Below are 17,590 nucleotides of genomic sequence, written 5' to 3' on the forward strand. Positions count from 1 at the left end.
TAAATAATTCAAATGTCACGTAAGAAAAATTGGCGAATGAGATTTTTAAATTTAAACTAATTAAATATAAAATTTAATCTTTTGATATTAGGAATTTTATCTAATTATATAACAAATTTTAGCACATAAATAAAAAAAAATTAAAAATTCAAACAAACTGTGCATCACACGGGCTTCATCTAGTACAAATTATTATGATGTCAGAAAAAAAAATACAAATTATCATTTAGTAGGTGCAGTGGAGTACTACTTAGGAGATTGTAATATGATAAATAAAAAAATAATAAATAAATTAAAAAAAAACAAAATACAATACAAATAAAAGAGTTACGCATCATTAATAGATAATCGCTCCGTTTTTAAATACTTGCTCCATTTCTATTTTTTGCACTATTCATTTGTCCTACTTAATGTTTGTGATTTATACATAAAAAAATATAGTCTTGTGAGTACTTGTTGGAATCATCTCAATGAATAGATTATTAATTTTCAATTGCTAGAATTTTTACTTATTGGTAATTAAAGATATTAGTGATCAAAGATTAACATCGGCATGCGTGTCCAAGAGAAATGTAGCAAGTATTTAAAAACGGAGGGAGTACTTGTATGGAATATTGTCAGATGCTATATTTATAAACGGTTAAGAAGCATGCTATTAAATTACAAAGTATTCATGAGAGTGAGAGATAGCTCAAGTGGTTAGAGCTTTCCTTCTGATTTCAGGAGATCCTGGGATCGATTCTCACCCCTGCCCTTGTGGCTCTCTAAACACCCAAAAAAAAAAAAAAAAAAAAAAAAAAAAAAATTACAAAGTATTCATTGTGTCTTTGTGCACAGTTGTTGCCTTGATGGCATAAAAAGGATGGAGTTAATAAGTAATTTAAATGAACAATGAAGTGAGACTTTATTGTATGAACAAAAGCCAAGCTTCTACAAAACCATCATAATCTTGACCAATAATCACGGGTCTTCATTGATTGCTCCATAAGATGGGGTACTTAGTTACCCTCTTCGAAGGTAGTCTCTTGAGTCTTGACTATGATAGACCACGCATTTGAACATTCTATATTTGTATTCTTTACCGCGTCTTGGTACTACAACTTATGTGCTTATATAAGTGCACATTGATACGCATACTACGCTACCAAGCCTATTCTACTTCTTGAAATAATTCATATATATCAAACTTAGTTATGAATCTCATTTTTGCCTCTCTAGTCATTTTGTTTATCCATTTCTTAAACCTGTTTTACACCGTCTTGCCTACAAATGATGTAGACCGTGTTGCCCTCTTAGCAATTAAGTCCGAAATTAGTGAGGACCCTCGAGGGGTTTTGAGCTCTTGGAATAACTCCCTCCCTCACTGTCAATGGTCGGGTGTTACTTGTGGTGTTAAGCATCCACAACGAGTCGTTGAATTACATCTTGGAAACAAAGGTTTGGTGGGAACTTTATCACCTTATGTAGGCAACTTGAGTTTCCTTCATTATCTCGGCTTGTCCAATAATACTTTTAGAGGCTACATTCCACCTCAAATTGGTCATCTACTTAGATTAAGGTCTCTAGTATTAGAAAGAAACTCCTTTGAAGGTGAAATCCCGGGCAACATATCTCGCTGCCTGAGACTGAGGGCGATAAGTCTTGAAAGTAACAATCTTACCGGAGTCATCCCACCTCAATTTGGTCTTCTAACCAACTTAGAGCTGTTATTTATTCAGCAGAACCAACTCACCGGTGACCTACTCAACACGGTTGTTATCAATATGACATCCTTGCAAACTTTAAGTGCAGCCTATAATTCGTTCCAAGGAAGCATTCCAGACAACATTGGAGTACTCCAAAATTTAACATACATCGCCCTTGCACAAAATATGATTTCAGGTAATATTCCTCCTTCTTTATACAATTTGTCATCTCTTCGAATCTTTGATTTGGAATTGAATCGACTCCAAGGAACTCTTCCATTAGATATCGGATTTAGTCTTCCTCAACTCACTTATTTCAAAATAGGTGGGAATTCCTTTCATGGTCATCTTCCAATATCACTTTCAAACCTTACTCATCTTAAGGAACTATCTATATATTCTAATAATTTCACAGGAAAATTCATGTTTAGTGCTAGAAACATGCCTAGTTTATGGAGTCTAGATATTGCCGACAACTATTTGGGAACAAGAGAAGCTGATGACTTAAGTTTTTTACAAACGCTTGCTAATTGTAGCCAATTGAAACTTCTAGGATGTGCCAATAACAACTTTGGAGGAGTCCTACCTCATTATCTTGGCAACTTGTCAAGTAGTCTAACTGAAGTAACTTTTGGTGAAAATCAAATTATAGGAAGTATTCCAATGGGGTTATTTAACCTCATTAACTTGAGGCGACTAGGTTTAGAACACAATCATTTGTCCGGATACCTTCCACCACAAATCGGAAAGCTAAGAAACTTAGAAGCTTTTTCATGTGTTAACAATCATCTTATTGGCAAGATTCCTTTTTCATTGGGAAATTTGTCACGGTTGAGTGAGCTCGATTTGGACCAGAATAGCTTCGAAGGGATAATACCCTCGAGTCTAGGAGAGTCAGGGAATTTATTGTATCTATCACTTTCACAAAACAACCTTAGTGGATTTGTTCCTCCTCAACTATTCTACGCGACTTCAACGTTTATTGAGCTACTTTTAGATCACAACAATCTACAAGGAATTATCTCTATGGAGATTGAGCAACTGAACAATTTAGTTTGGCTGGATTTGTCAGAAAATGGATTTTATGGGGAGCTTCCTATAGGCTTGAGTAGTTGCATTGGCCTTTTTGTGCTAGACCTGGGAGGAAACTTTTTTAGCGGATCTATCCCCAAATCTTTTAAGTATTTAGCTAGTATGAGTGCTTTGAATCTCTCTCATAATAAATTGTCTGGTCCAATTCCAAGTTTCTTGGCAAATTTCTCCTTGATGGAACTGGATTTATCTTTCAATAATTTTGAGGGAAAGATCCCTAAAGAAGGGGTTTTTGCAAATATTAGTACATTCTCAATTCTTGGGAATAACAAGCTTTGTGGAGGGATTCCAGAGCTTCACTTGCAAACATGCCCTCTCTATGCTACACCGAAAAGAAAGAAGGGTAAATTGTCAATATATGTGATTGAGATCATTGCGGTAGCTTCTTTGGTTGTGGGTGTGTCCATATTGTCATTAGTGTACTTCCTACTTGGCTCAAGGTGGAAACAAAATAAAACATCTGGAGGATCAGAGTTGAACTTGGTAGAACACTTCTCAAAAGTAACGTATGACATGCTGCTCAAAGCAACAAACAGATTTTCGGAAGCAAATTTACTTGGTGTAGGTCGTTTTGGGTCTGTTTATAAAGGGGTCCTTGATCGAGAGAGTAACATGGTTGTGGCTGTTAAAGTTATCAGCCTTGAACAGAGAGGAGCTACCAAAAGTTTCATGGCCGAGTGTGCAACATTAAGAAGTATCCGTCATAGGAACCTTCTTAAGATTGTCACGGTTTGCTCGAGTAATGATTTCAAGGCTTTGGTGTACAAGTTCATGAAAAATGGAAGTCTTCATCAGTGGATTCACACAGATCCAAATTTGAGAACCTTAAGTCTACTTCAAAGGGTAAAGATTGCAATTGATGTGGCGAGTGCACTAGATTATCTGCACAATGCTTGTGACGAACCTATCATTCATTGCGACCTAAAACCAAGTAACATTCTTCTCGACGATGACATGGTTGCTCATGTTGGGGACTTTGGGTTGGCAAGGTTTCATTTACGTGCAAGTGCAAATAACAGTAGCTCTGTTGCTATCAAAGGAACAGTTGGGTATGCCGCTCCAGGTAAGAACAAAACAATGACACAATTCCAATATGTTCAATCTTCATTTTGTCTTTAATTTTTTTAACAAGTGTATATTTTCTCTGCTTTGATGATAATTTTCTAACAGAGTATGGTGTGGGAAGCATGGTTTCTAAGGAAGGTGATGTATACAGTTACGGCATTGTGTTGTTAGAGTTGATGACTTCAAAAAATCCCACTGATTGGATGTTCGAAGGAGGCTTAGACCTGCATAATTATGCTAAATCAGCAACATTATTGCCTAATCAATTGATTAACATCATTGACCCAAGACTCTTAGATAATGACGTTGGTAATGCTAGTGAAAGAAATGATGGCGAACTTTTGGCAGAAAATGAAAGGAAAATGAAGTGCATAAGGTCTGTGGTTGAAATCGGAGTGAAATGTTCAGTAGAGTCACCACAAGATCGAATGAAGATTGAAGATGCGATCAGAGAGTTACAAGTAACGAGGGATGTTCTGCTTACAGAACTACACATCATCCGTGCAAGGCACATTAGGTACATACTATTTACATTAAGTTTAATTGTCCCGTATGGCGGTTTCGCTACATACATTTCTTGCTTTACTGATTTTTTTTAAGCTCTTTCAGGGATGTTGCTGGTTAAACAAGGAATATGACTAATCTAAGAGGCAGAAATCGATTTAAAGTAAGTTTTATGTTTCATTGTCTACTTCTTATATTGTATTCAAAGGCAAAATGTAATATGTTCAAGATTATGATTTGAAAAAATGAGTATATATTTTTTATGATTATGGAAAATAATTAACTATGTAAAACTAATTAAGTGATGATCATCAAGGTCCATCAGTATCAAGCACACATAATATCGATTACCGGCTTATCGCTATATTATCCAGGCAAGACAGAATGATCATGGTTAAGGTTGTACGTAGCTGCTAGTTTTCTGTTTCTGAAGTGAGTGAAGTCTGTACTTTGTATTGATTCAAAATTCATAAATTGAATTAAAAAATTATAGAATAATTATAATTCGATTTATCTATATTAACTTGTACGCTTTTTTCCCTTATTATAATTAATGGAAGCAAGATAGTTATAAGATCAAAATGTTTACATATATACATCTACTGATGGGTATGTAGCGTTTGATACATAAAAGTCTGATTAATTTAAATAGCTTGAGTGATAGCCTGATAGGAGGGGCACCCCTGGCCCTGGCCAATTAAAAAAAAAAAAAAAAAAAAAAAAAAAAAAAAAAAAAAAAAAAAAAAAACCTTGAGTTCAATGATTCAACGTTAAGACTTGGTGAATCCAATAATGATAGAAACAAACATGCCATATGGTGTAATTCGTGATGAATACTCTTTATATATATATATATATATATATATATATATATATATATATATATATGGACATTTTGTGAGAAACTACCTTATAAAAAAAATGTTGTAATAAACTACCTTATAAAAGTCTAAATGTTGTAAGATACTACCCTTGGTCGGAAAGTGAGAGTTGACTAAATTTTCCGGCGTTGACCAAGTCATGTGCCGGTCACGTGACATTTAATTCATCTTGGGTATTATATATATGGATAGACTCGGGAAAAATTAGGGGAAAAAATGGGGAAAGATGACTTGAACAAAACCCAATATAATATTGCCATGTCGGTACATCAAATAAAAAGTTCAGAGCTATCTTGAACAAAACCCATTTGGAAGGGCATTTCTTGACATTGTTCATAGAAAACAAGTATTGCTGTCAAATTTCAAACCGAAACCGTTTAACTGCCCGAAACCGACCGACCCAAATGAGAACCGAACCGATTTTTTTGAAACCGAAAACCAACCCGAACCGTATTTTAGTAAACCCGAAACCGAATCGACCCGAATAATGTTAAACCGTATAAGAACCGAACCCATTAACAAACCGAACCAAATATAAACCGAACTGAAAGAAAACCGAACCGAAAAAGAACCGAACCGTATCTAACCTGAAACCGGTTCCAACCCGAAACCGTTTAAACTGGCAAAAAAACCGCTTACACCGAACCGTTAGCAAACTGCTACCCGTTTGCATCGAACCATTTAAAAACCGAACTGATTGTAAACCGAACTGGTTATAAACCGAACCGTTTATGAACCAAACCGCTTCTAAATCGAACTGTTTACAAACTTTTTTATATATATAAATGGATTTTTTTTTTTTTTGACGGGAATATAATTAAATGATTAAATATTAGAAATCTTAGAATATATTTTTTTTAAAATAGCAAGGCAAATCATTCATTAAGGTCTTAAGGATAATCAATATTACCTTGTTAATCAGTCATTAGTGTTTTCTTTCATTATACAAATCAAAGCACTTTGTAATATCTTCATAATTTCATGAAAATATATAATGATAAACGAGTCATAATTATCAGTCTTGTTGACTAATCAAGTATCGAATTACCAAATTGCAAATTTCCATTTCACAAGAACTCAACAAATCATGATTATGATACTATGCGTAGTATATAAATGATTAAATAAGAAGCATATAATAACCTAATTGTAAAACAATAATACATTAATACACTAACTCTTATAATCTACTTCGTAATAAACTAGTAAGATCAGTATGACTAAACTTGAAAGTTGAAACAGAACATAATATGTATTTATAAAATCAATGAGAATTTGTTTATAATATGATGCCTAAATATGAAATGATTCACGACTTTATTTAAAACTTGTGAACGCAAAAGGTTAGCAAGTACTATCAAATTTCAAACCAAAACCATTTAACTGCCCGAATCCAAACAACTCGATAAACAATTTATTTTTTGAAACCGAAAACCGACCCGAACCGTAATTTAGTAAACTTGAAATGGAACCGATATGAATAACGTTAAAGTGGTTAAACCATCGAAGAACCGAACCAGTTATAAACTGAACCGAAAAAGAACCGAACCAGTTAAAAACTGAACCGAAAAAGAACCGAACCAGTTATAAACTGAACCAAAAAAGAACCGAACTATTTCTAACCCGAAACTAAACATGGGCACGGGCCGTGCCCGTGCCGCCGCGGGCCGTGCCTGGCCGTGCCGTGCCGTGCCTGAATTTGGCACACCCCAGCCCACGGCACGGCACGGCCCACGTGCCTTGCGGGCCGTGCCGTGCCGGGCCGCGGGCCAAACCGTGCCAGTTTTTTTTTTTTTTTTTTTTTTTTTTTTTTTTTTTTAATAAATGAAAAAAAAACGAATTAAACGATATATATTTTTTTTAGTACAACTTAATATATGTGATTAATTTATGTTTATGTTAAATGTTAATGTTAATATATTTTGTTTTCATTTTTTGAACAACTTTATTTTAATTTAGGTTATATAAATTATTTATCTAATTAATAATTATGTTTAAGTTTATTTAAACAAATAAAAACAATTTCATTAATTTAGCAAAAAACAACAATGCATATAATAAAAAAAAAATATGAGTGCGATAATCCGAAAACACAAAAAATTGAAGAATAACTTATTTTATTATATGACGGTAGCCGGTACGAATGTACGATAATTCAATAATACAAAACAAGTAATGATAATTAAAAATCGTACAATAGTGTATGAATATTGAATAACTTCATTTATTATACGGAATACGAAGTTCGATAATACAAAAAGAATACAATAGTGTATAATGTAAATATGTAATCATGTAATTATTATTGGTGGTCTTCGTCTTCGCCTTCGTCTTCATCTTCGTCTTCGTCTTCGTCTTCTAGAGGTTCAAGTTCATCCGCCAATTGAGTTGATTGAGAAGTATGAGAACTAAAAGAAGTCGACGTTCCTTCATCGTCGTCGTTTTGTGCATAAGTACGATCTTGAGAACGAGTTTCGGCATCCAACCAATCCTTGAAGCAAACACACATTTCAAGTGTTTCGGGTTTTAGTCTTGTTCTTCTATCTTCTAAAACTCGTCCCGACGCACTAAAAGCTCTTTCGGAGGCAACGGAGGAGACTTGGATTGCAAAAATATCACGAGCCATTGCCGACAAAATTGGATGTTTCACGGTTTGTGATTTCCACCAATCGAGGATGTCGAGGCCAAACTTCTCTTCATCGTCCATGCCTTTCATGAAGTCGTAACTTAAGTACATTTGCAACTCCGAAACATCGCTTTGTGTTCTCTTACTTGATGATGATTCCGTACCTGAAAACTTGGACATCATGTTAGCAGCTTGTGCAAATAAACCTTTGGCCCGTTTACTTACATTTTTGGATGTTTGAGAAGGGGCAAATCGAGACACGGTTCCATATTTACTTTCATAGGTGGAGTATAAAGAAAAAAAATCATTTGTCACCTTACTTTTAAAAGCTTCAACATCATCTTCAAAATTCATGTTACTATAATAAATATCAATTAATAAAAAGGTGCCATCATATTTTTGCCTAGGATCTAAAATAGAAGGAATCATATAAATCATAGGAATATCGGTGTAATATTTACGCTATTTTTCCTCCATGGATGGAAGATATCCACGATAAACATGTTGAGATCGGTGTTCCGCAAAAAGTTGTGCAAGTAAACATGCATTACTAAGAAAAGAATGAGAACAAGGATTATATACAGAAGAAAAACAATGTGTCATACCATATAGTAATTGTAAAAACTGCATATATTTTTCACAATTAACCCAATCATCTTCTAGTAAAGCATTTTGTGGAAATTTCATATTATAAAAAAGTGTTAAATGAACCTTGTACTCGATTGTCCGACTCAACATTTCATAGGTGGAGTTCCACCTAGTTGGACAATCCGGTGCTATTTTTATGGTTTTTATCCGTTGTTGCCTGCAAAAACCTTTCCATTCTTGATATCTCATGTTAGAGCTATTAATAGACATAATAGCATTCCTTATTTTGTGATAAAATGGACCAATTGCTTGTGTTCCATCCTTCACACACAAGTTAAGAATATGACAAATGCATCTAACATGAAGTGCATCTCCATCTAATATAACATCGGTCAATTGGTTTTTGACCAAATTCGCACTATATGTCATAGAAATTGCATTATCGAAAGTCATTGACATGATTTTATCCCTAAGACTATATGCATCAATGGCTTCCATTAAATGATGTGAAATGTTAAGACCGGTATGAGGGTATTCAAGCATTTTGAAATGAATGATGCGTTTTTGTAACATCCACTCATTATCTAACCAATGACAAGTAACACATAAATAGTGGAGTCCGTAACCACCATCCCATGCATCGGCGGTTAAAGAAACTCTACTAGGAAGATTAGCTAATTCATTTACTAATTTCAATTTGTACTCTAGATAACTCTTCATGGCAGCAGATCGAACGGTTTTTCGGGAGATTTTTTTGTGTTTTGGTTGTAGTGCTCGGTTAATATAGTTGTTGAAGGCATCATTTTCGGCGAAAAGAAAAGGTTGTTCCGCATGTACAATCATTCTCCCAAGTTCATCCCTATCTCTCTCGTAATTGTAAATGAAGCCTTGTGGATGGAATTGAGAAATTTTGGGTTGGGTTGGATCACTAGATGGTCCACCACATTTTTTTGTATGTCTATTAAGGTGTCCCGTCCCTCCCTTGGTATCGGCCGAGAAAATTTTACCACAAGTCCGACACTTGGCCTTTTGTCCATTTTTACTTAATTGATAATGTGACCAAACTTCACTCTTTCTTTTGGTTTGAGCAAAATCCTCTTCGGTACACCACTCTAATATGTTAGGATTTTGGGTGTTGGGCATTTGGGTGGATGGTTCACTCGACCCGCAGGCTTGTGTTTGGCTACCTTGGGAAGGAGGAGGAAAAGGAAATTCATGTTGTTGAAATTGGCTTTGTTGAAATTGGGTCCAAGGAGCCATATCATCCATTTGTTCTTGCCCTCCCGTGTTTTGGGGATGAAAGAAAGGGGTGGAAGTGTTTGGAAAGGGCATTTTAGGGGAGGGAAAGGGCATGTTAGGGGGGGCATAGGCATTGAAGTGTTTGGATTTGGTGATTCCCTACGTTTTGACTTGGCTTTTCTAGAGGAGGAGGAAGCGTTCGGGTTTGATGCCATGATTAATTAATAATAATAACAATAAAAGTAACAATAACAATAATAATAATAATAATACAAATAACAATAACAATAACAAAGTAACAATAACAATAATAATAACAATTCACAACAATAATAATAACAATAACAATAAGAATTAGTAAGTAGTTTTTATATAAATTAAATTTTTAAAAATAATTATAATAATAGTAGATTACTTGGATCAATGAGATCCCAGGTAGGAGAGGTTAGGAGCGACGTTGTCCAGAGCCCAAGTCTCGCCTTAGACAGATTTCAACAATCCAAATAACCCACAATTAAAATAGAAAGTAGTTTTTATATAATTAAGTAGTTCCAACTTCCAAGAATACAATAATAATAATAATAATAATAATAATAATAATAATAATAATAATAATAATAATAATAATAATAATAACAACAACAACTAACAATAACAAATTAAAATAAAGTTGAGTTAGATCTTACAATGACGCTTCAATGCTTTCCCAAATTTATAATTTCCCGAACTTATAATTTCCCGAATTTATAATTTCCCGAATGTAAATACAACAATTTTTTTTTTTTGGTAGTAGACTAATAAAGGTAATAATAGTAAAAATGTAAAATTTATAAGAGAGTAGGAATTTTATTTTTTTTTCACAAAAGAGAGCAAGATTGTAGGATTTGTAGGAATTTGAGAATTGAAAATTTGGGACTTGGGAGTAAGAAAATTAGAGAATAAGAGAGAAGAGATGAGTTGATGAATTGTGAAAATTTTGGAGGAAAATATGAGGTATTTATAGGGAATTTGGGTGGGAAAAGGGGTGGAAAACTAGCCGTTTATAGCTGTTGGAAAACGGCCATAAACGGCTAGTTTTCCAACGGTAATTTGGCACGGGCCGTGTCGTGCCGGGCCAGGCTCGTGCCGTGCCGTGCCGTGCCCTGCCGTGCCGCCGGGTCGTGCCAGCGTGCCGGCCCACGTGCCGGCCACCGTGCCGCCCGGCGTGCCACGTGCCGGCCACCGTGCCAAATCCCACAAATATGTTCACGGCACGGCCCACGGCCCACAGGTGGGCCGCCGTGCCGTGCCGGGCCCGTGCCGGCACGACCCGTGCCCATGTTTACCCGAAACCGTTTCCAACCCGAAACTGTTTGAACCGGGATAAAAACCGTTTACACCGCACCGTTAACAAACCACAACCCATCTGCACCAAACCGTTTACTACCCGGACTGTTTACAACCCGAACCGAATTAAAACCACTTAAGAATAAACCGAAATCGAATCGAACCGATAACTATTTAAACCGAACCAAAACCGACCCGTGAGATAATTAAACCGATTCCAACTGACCCAATTAAATACCGAATCGAATTCAAACTGAACCGAAATCGAACTGTCAAAAACAAGTTATACAACAAATTAGCTAGACTTTTTTTTTTTTTGTTTTTTTAGGGGACAAATTAGCAAGACTTGGCATTTGAATAGTCGTCTGTCTATTCTACTTGGAATTTTTCTACTCCGTGGTCATTTAATTTCCTAATTGAAAAGCAGTGTAGTTGGACTCCATCTATTCTATTATCTTACTACTCCGATCCGTACTGCATTCAATTTTCTAATTGAAAGCAACCAAATTAAATTGGTTAGACCTGGCATATATTTATGAATAACGGTCCATTCATTATTCTAGCATCTTGCTAGTTGCTACTACATTCAATTCAATTCAATTTCCTAACTAAAAAGCAACAAATAGATTTGACCTGGCATTTGAATATCTCTTCTACTCAAGCAATTGCCACTACCAGTAATAAATTCCTATATATAGGCAGCATGTTAATAAACATAACATACTTCACAAATAACAAAAATAGCATTCAAACACTTGTTTATGTACAAAACGCAATGAATCCTACTAGTAAACTTACCTTGGTATTCATTTTGCTTATTCATTTCTTAAGCCTATTCAACTCCGTCTTTCCCTATACCATAGACCATGTAGCCCTCTTAGCGATTAAGTCTCAAATCATTCTTGACCCTCGCGGAGTCTTAAACACTTGGAACAACTCCCTTCCATATTGCGAGTGGGAAGGTGTCACTTGTGGCACCAAGCATCCACATCGAGTTGTCGGTTTAAATCTTCAAAAAAATAATTTGGTGGGAACTCTATCACCTTATGTAGGCAACTTAAGTTTCCTTCATGTACTAAATTTATACAACAATAGCTTTGGAGGACACATACCACCTCAAATTGGAAATCTATTAAGGTTAAGGTCCCTAGAGTTAGTTAGAAACACCTTTGAAGGCGAAATTCCAGCCAACATATCTCGTTGCTTAAACCTCGAACAACTTCAATTATCAGGCAACAATCTTGGTGGATTCATTCCATCTCAACTTAGTCTCCTTAATAAGCTACTAGTTTTGTCACTTTCTTATAATCGTCTTAAGGGTGACATCCTTAACAAGGTCGTCATGAACATGACTTCCTTGCAAATATTGTTGGCTTCGAATAATTCCTTTCATGGAAGCATTCCGGACAACATTGGAGTAGCACTCCAAAATTTGGCTTACATCTATATGTCTGGAAATAAGATCTCAGGTATTATTCCTCCTTCCTTTTACAACCTTTCTCGTCTTCAAGAGGTTAGTTTAGAAAAAAATCATCTCCATGGTACACTTCCCTTAGATATTGGGTTCCGCCTTCCTCAACTCACCGCGTTTTTCATAGGTAAAAACTCCTTCCATGGAAAACTACCAACCTCCCTCTCAAATCTTACTCATCTTGAGAAATTAAGTTTGTATTCTAACAATTTCACAGGAAAGTTCATGTTTAGTGCTAGAAATATGCCCAATTTGTTATTCGTCGAGGTTCAGCTTAACTATTTGGGGACGGGAGAAGTAGATGATTTAAGCTTTCTACAAACTTTTGCAAATTGTAGTAAATTACATCATTTGGAAGGTACACAAAATAATTTTGGAGGGATCATACCTACTTCTTTAGGTAATTTGTCTACTTTGACTGCATTTGATTTTCCATATAATAAAATTTCAGGAAGCATTCCATCATGTCTTTATAACCTTGTTAACCTAAGAATACTTGGCTTGCAAGGTAATCAATTGACCGGACATCTTTCTCCTCAGATTCAGAAGCTAACTATGTTAGAATTATTCGATTATAATGATAACTACCTTACTGGAAATCTTCCAAATTCGTGGGAAAATCTCTCACATTTGAGCGAGGTCAATCTAGCTAACAATATATTTGAAGGAACAATACCATCGAGTCTAGGTAGTTGTACTAATCTATTGTATTTGACACTTTCAAATAATAGACTAAGTGGAACTCTACCTCTTCAATTATTTCATCCTTCATCGATGTTGGTTGAAATACGATTGTCCTACAACCAATTACAAGGAGTCATCCCGGTTGAAATTGAGCAACTGAGAAATTTAGTTCTGTTGGATATATCAGGAAATGCATTTTCAGGAAAGTTTCCTACCACCCTTGGTAGTTGTAATGAGCTTATTGAGCTAGATATAGGAGGAAACTTGTTCACCGGGTTTATCCCTCCTTCTTTTAAGTCATTAACTAGTTTGCGTTTTTTGAATCTTTCTCATAATAAGTTGTCTGGTCCAATTCCAAGTTTCTTCGAAAATTTTTCACTTATAGGACTAGATCTATCTTTTAATGATTTTACGGGAGAGGTCCCTAGAAAAGGTGTTTTTGCAAATTTAAGTGCCTTGAAAATTCTTGGAAATAACAAGATTTGTGGAGGGATTTCAGAGCTTCAATTGCCAACATGTCCACCTAGTAATGATTCGAGAGGAAAGGGGATTAAATTGTCTGTTCCTGTGATTGTGATCATTGTAGTAGCCTCTTTGGTCGGGAGTGTGTCCATAGTGGCATTAGTGTATTTCCTACTTTGTTCAAGGAGGAAACGAAACAACCCATCTCAAGGATCCGAGTTTAATTTGATAGAGCCTTTCTCAATATCTTATGACAAGCTTCTCAAAGCTACAGATAGATTTTCGGAAGCAAATTTACTTGGTAAAGGTCATTTCGGGTCTGTTTACAAAGGAGTCATTGATCATGAGAGCAATAATATGGTTGTTGCTGTTAAAGTTATCAGCCTTGAACAGAGAGGAGCTGCTAAAAGTTTTATGGCCGAGTGTGAAATGTTGAGAAGTATCCGTCATAGGAACCTTCTTAAGATTGTCACGGTTTGCTCGAGTACTGACTTTCAAGGCAATGATTTCAAGGCTCTAGTGTACGAGTTCATGACCAATGGAAGTCTTCATCAATGGATACACACGGATCCAAATTTGAGAACCCTAAGCCTTCTTCAAAGGGTAGAGATTGCAATTGATGTGGCGAGTGCACTGGATTATCTACACAATGGTTGCGACACTCCTATCATTCATTGCGACCTAAAACCAAGCAACATTCTCCTCGACAATGATATGGTTGCTCATGTTGGGGACTTTGGGTTAGCAAGATTTCATATGCGTGCAACTGCGAATAACAGTAGCTCAATAGCAGTCAAAGGCACAGTTGGATATGCAGCTCCAGGTAACATGAAATAATAACACTGAAATCTAAAATTAGATAGCTAATATAAAATGAAATAATATAAAATTTCTCTGCTTTGAAAACTCTGTTTTGAACAGAATATGGCCTAGGGAGTATGGTGTCTAAGGAAGGTGACATTTACAGCTTCGGCATTGTGTTGTTAGAGATGATGACTTCAAAGAGTCCCACTGATGAGATGTTCGAACGAGGTTTAGACCTTCACAATTATGCTAATTCAGCAGCATTGTCTGCTCAATTGGAAAACATCATTGACCCAAGGCTCCTAGAGGATGAAGGTACAAGTGAAGGAAATGAAGGCGAAATTTTGACAGAAATTGACAGGAAACATAAGTGCATAAAATCTATCATTGAAATTGGAGTAAAATGTTCCCTGGAGTCACCACAAGATCGAATGAGGATCGAAGATGCTATTGGGGAGTTGCAAGTACTAAAGGATGCTCTCCTTAAACAACTACATGTCATTCGTGCAAAGCGCGTCTAGGTACATACTTCTAAATTTCATAATTTCTAGTATATGCCAAATTCATCACTTACAATACTGAATTTTACTAGGCTCTTGCAGGAATCATGCATGCTAGCAGCAGAAGTATAAGACTACTGTGAGACACTATTAGAGTATTAGCATAAACTAAGTGTAAGTTTTGCTTTCGATAGTATTTCTCTGTTTAAATGATGTAACAAAAATGCTCTAGAATACATTCTTATTTTAAATTGAAACGGTCAAGATTGTAATTTCTATGGAATAATAAGTATTATTCATTGTTGGGTCCAAGTATATATATAAAGTTGAAAATCCTTTGTTATTTACATGTAAGTTATCACACTTGACAAGCTCGGTTCGTGTATATAGTTTGAAATCTAGCAATTTGAACATAAAATTTGTAGGAACTAAATTAGAATTTTTATGGATATTTTTTTGAAAGACAGAATTTTTATGGATAAAAGTAAGGAGTGTAGTGTTTTTTGACGATTTTTGACTTATGTTTGACTTATTTGCATGACAGTTACTTAATGCCGACTTGAAGTTAGTGGGGGCAGCTCAGGAAAACAAGAAAAATAAGATCATCAGATCAACATTACACATAAAATTATTTCTATAAACTTTATATTTGCCCATTTAATCTTTATCAAGCTTTTATATTTAATAACATTATATTCTACATACAAGAATAAAAAAAAAAAAAAATAAAAAAAAAAAGAATATCGATTGCTTTTTGATATTTCAATTATATTCATCATGTTTCACTTTAATATTTCCTCCTATAATGTGCTACTCATACTTGTATATCCTTATAAATTTTAAATTGAGTTGGAAGTTTGAACAATGGTAATCCAATGTCTCTTGAACAGGAAATTTAGACCTAAAAAGAGAAACTAATAATAATAATAATAATAATTTTAAGTTATTCATATACTAAGGATTTATAGACTACTTCACTTCTTTTTTTCTTTTCTTTTTTTTTTTTTTTTTGGAACTTCATGTTTATTTAAGTCTAAAGGCCTTGGGTTCGATTCTTAGTCCGTTTGAGATGAGCTCTCTTATTTCCACATCTTAACATGAGTGTTTTACTGTTTTACGATAAGTTTCAAAATTGTTTTGACCTGTACGATTAATACTCCCTCCGTCGCTAAATTACATTCCTCTTTCTCTCTATTATGTGAGGAATAAATACTAGAAAGAGGAATGAAATTTAGGGATGGAGGGAGTATAAAATACGAGTACTTAAAGCAAATCAACATAAATAAATGAAGGTTATGTAAATATTGTTGGATTTGGAAGATATTTTAGGGCCTGACCCAATTCTTTTTAAAAAAAAAATGGGTTTTTGACATCCTAAAATTTCATTTTTAATTGAAATTTTAACTCGATCTAATTTTGACCCAAAAAATCTATTAATTCCCAAAATAGCAAGTTTGGACATGTTTTTGCAGCCCAGTATAGGGTCCAGATTAATCTTCAGATTATTTAGGGTTACAATTAGAGGTGTCAAAAGTTGACTCGATCCGAAATACCGACTCAAATCCGATTATTAACCGACCCATCTGAACCCAAAAAAATGGTGACCCGAACCCGACCTTAAACCAACCCTAGACCCGAGTTGACCCGGGTATGTGAGACCCGAACCCGAACATGAACTGACTTGGAGATGACCCGACCCGAATATAACCCGTAAATTATTGACCTGAACCAAACCCGACTTGAACCGAAATTGACCCAAACCCATTTTAACCCGTCAAAACCCGAACTTAACCCGACTTGTTACTAACCTGACCTGAATTCAACCCGACCCGTTCCTAACCCAACCTATTACAAACCCGACCCAAAATCAACCCGACTTGTTATTAACTTGACCCAAATTCAACCCGACTTGTCATTGACCCAACCTGAATTTTACCTGACCTATTATTAACCCAACCCAAAAATTCAACTCGATTTGTTACTAACCCGACTCGAAATCAACACGACTTGTTATTGACCCGACTTAAATTCAACCCAAATTGTTCCTGACCCGATTTCAAATCACCTTAAATGTAATTTAAACCACCTTATTATTGTTGATCAAAGCATTTTGTCTAGGGAGACCACGTTGGTCCAGGCCAACGAAAGAAAGGAACATCATCCTCAAATTTAAGAGTTAAATATAGTATATATTTGTTGTATGGTCAAAGGAGATAATTATCTTCATAAATTATAAACTATAGTTTCCTAGTATATTGTCATATATATTATAGTAAAAGAAAATAATTAGCTTGATAAAAATGATAATTATCTATTTATATTTAGTTGAATCCGAATATGACATGAGTAGGAAATGACCCGACCTGATTGTAACCTGCAAATTATTCCTGAATTGACTCCGAGAATGACCCGACTTGAAAATGACCTAACCCGATTATAACCCCCAAATTATTGACTTGAACCGAACCCGACTTGAATCCGAGAATGACCCGATTTGAAAATGACCTGGTTTACAACTTGCACCGATTTCATTAACTCAAGCCTACTGCAAACATTTATAACAATATATAATGATCATATAAGGTTCCAAACGGCATTATATGACCCCATGATATATCCCCTAAAATCTAAAGGCTTTTCAACACTGGGCCCAAAAACCTCCG

The 17,590-nt window shown here is 35.2% G+C and overlaps 2 protein-coding genes across 5 annotated transcripts; both read left to right on the forward strand.

Moving 5' to 3' along the window:
- The first annotated feature begins 1,160 nt into the window (after positions 1–1,160).
- On the forward strand, positions 1,161–5,085 carry LOC145624275 (uncharacterized). Of its 2 annotated transcripts, XM_081677282.1 has the most exons (4): positions 1,161–3,840; positions 3,948–4,359; positions 4,452–4,509; positions 4,663–5,085. In XM_081677282.1, the coding sequence occupies exons 1-3, from the start codon at positions 1,194–1,196 to the stop codon at positions 4,465–4,467; spliced, it is 3,075 nt and encodes a 1,024-aa protein (XP_081533408.1). In that variant the 5' UTR covers positions 1,161–1,193; the 3' UTR covers positions 4,468–4,509; positions 4,663–5,085. The 2 variants fall into 2 exon arrangements, with proteins under 2 accessions (XP_081533408.1, XP_081533400.1); XM_081677274.1 differs by having other exon boundaries at positions 4,452–5,085.
- A 6,667-nt stretch (positions 5,086–11,752) lies between these two features.
- LOC145624292 (uncharacterized) lies at positions 11,753–15,862 on the forward strand. 3 transcript variants are annotated; one of them, XR_014110417.1, is made up of 4 exons: positions 11,753–14,446; positions 14,545–14,948; positions 15,030–15,101; positions 15,472–15,862. XR_014110417.1 is itself a non-coding variant. In XM_081677302.1 (3 exons), the coding sequence occupies exons 1-2, from the start codon at positions 11,782–11,784 to the stop codon at positions 14,946–14,948; spliced, it is 3,069 nt and encodes a 1,022-aa protein (XP_081533428.1). In that variant the 5' UTR covers positions 11,753–11,781; the 3' UTR covers positions 15,020–15,370. The 3 variants fall into 3 exon arrangements, 2 of the variants coding, with proteins under 2 accessions (XP_081533428.1, XP_081533419.1); XM_081677302.1 differs by lacking the exon at positions 15,472–15,862 and having other exon boundaries at positions 15,020–15,370; XM_081677293.1 differs by lacking the exon at positions 15,472–15,862 and having other exon boundaries at positions 15,030–15,370.
- Positions 15,863–17,590: the final 1,728 nt, after the last annotated feature.

Source organism: Chenopodium album, chromosome 1, assembly GCF_948465745.1.
Source record: "Chenopodium album chromosome 1, dcCheAlbu1.1, whole genome shotgun sequence".
NCBI lineage: Eukaryota > Viridiplantae > Streptophyta > Magnoliopsida > Caryophyllales > Amaranthaceae > Chenopodium > Chenopodium album.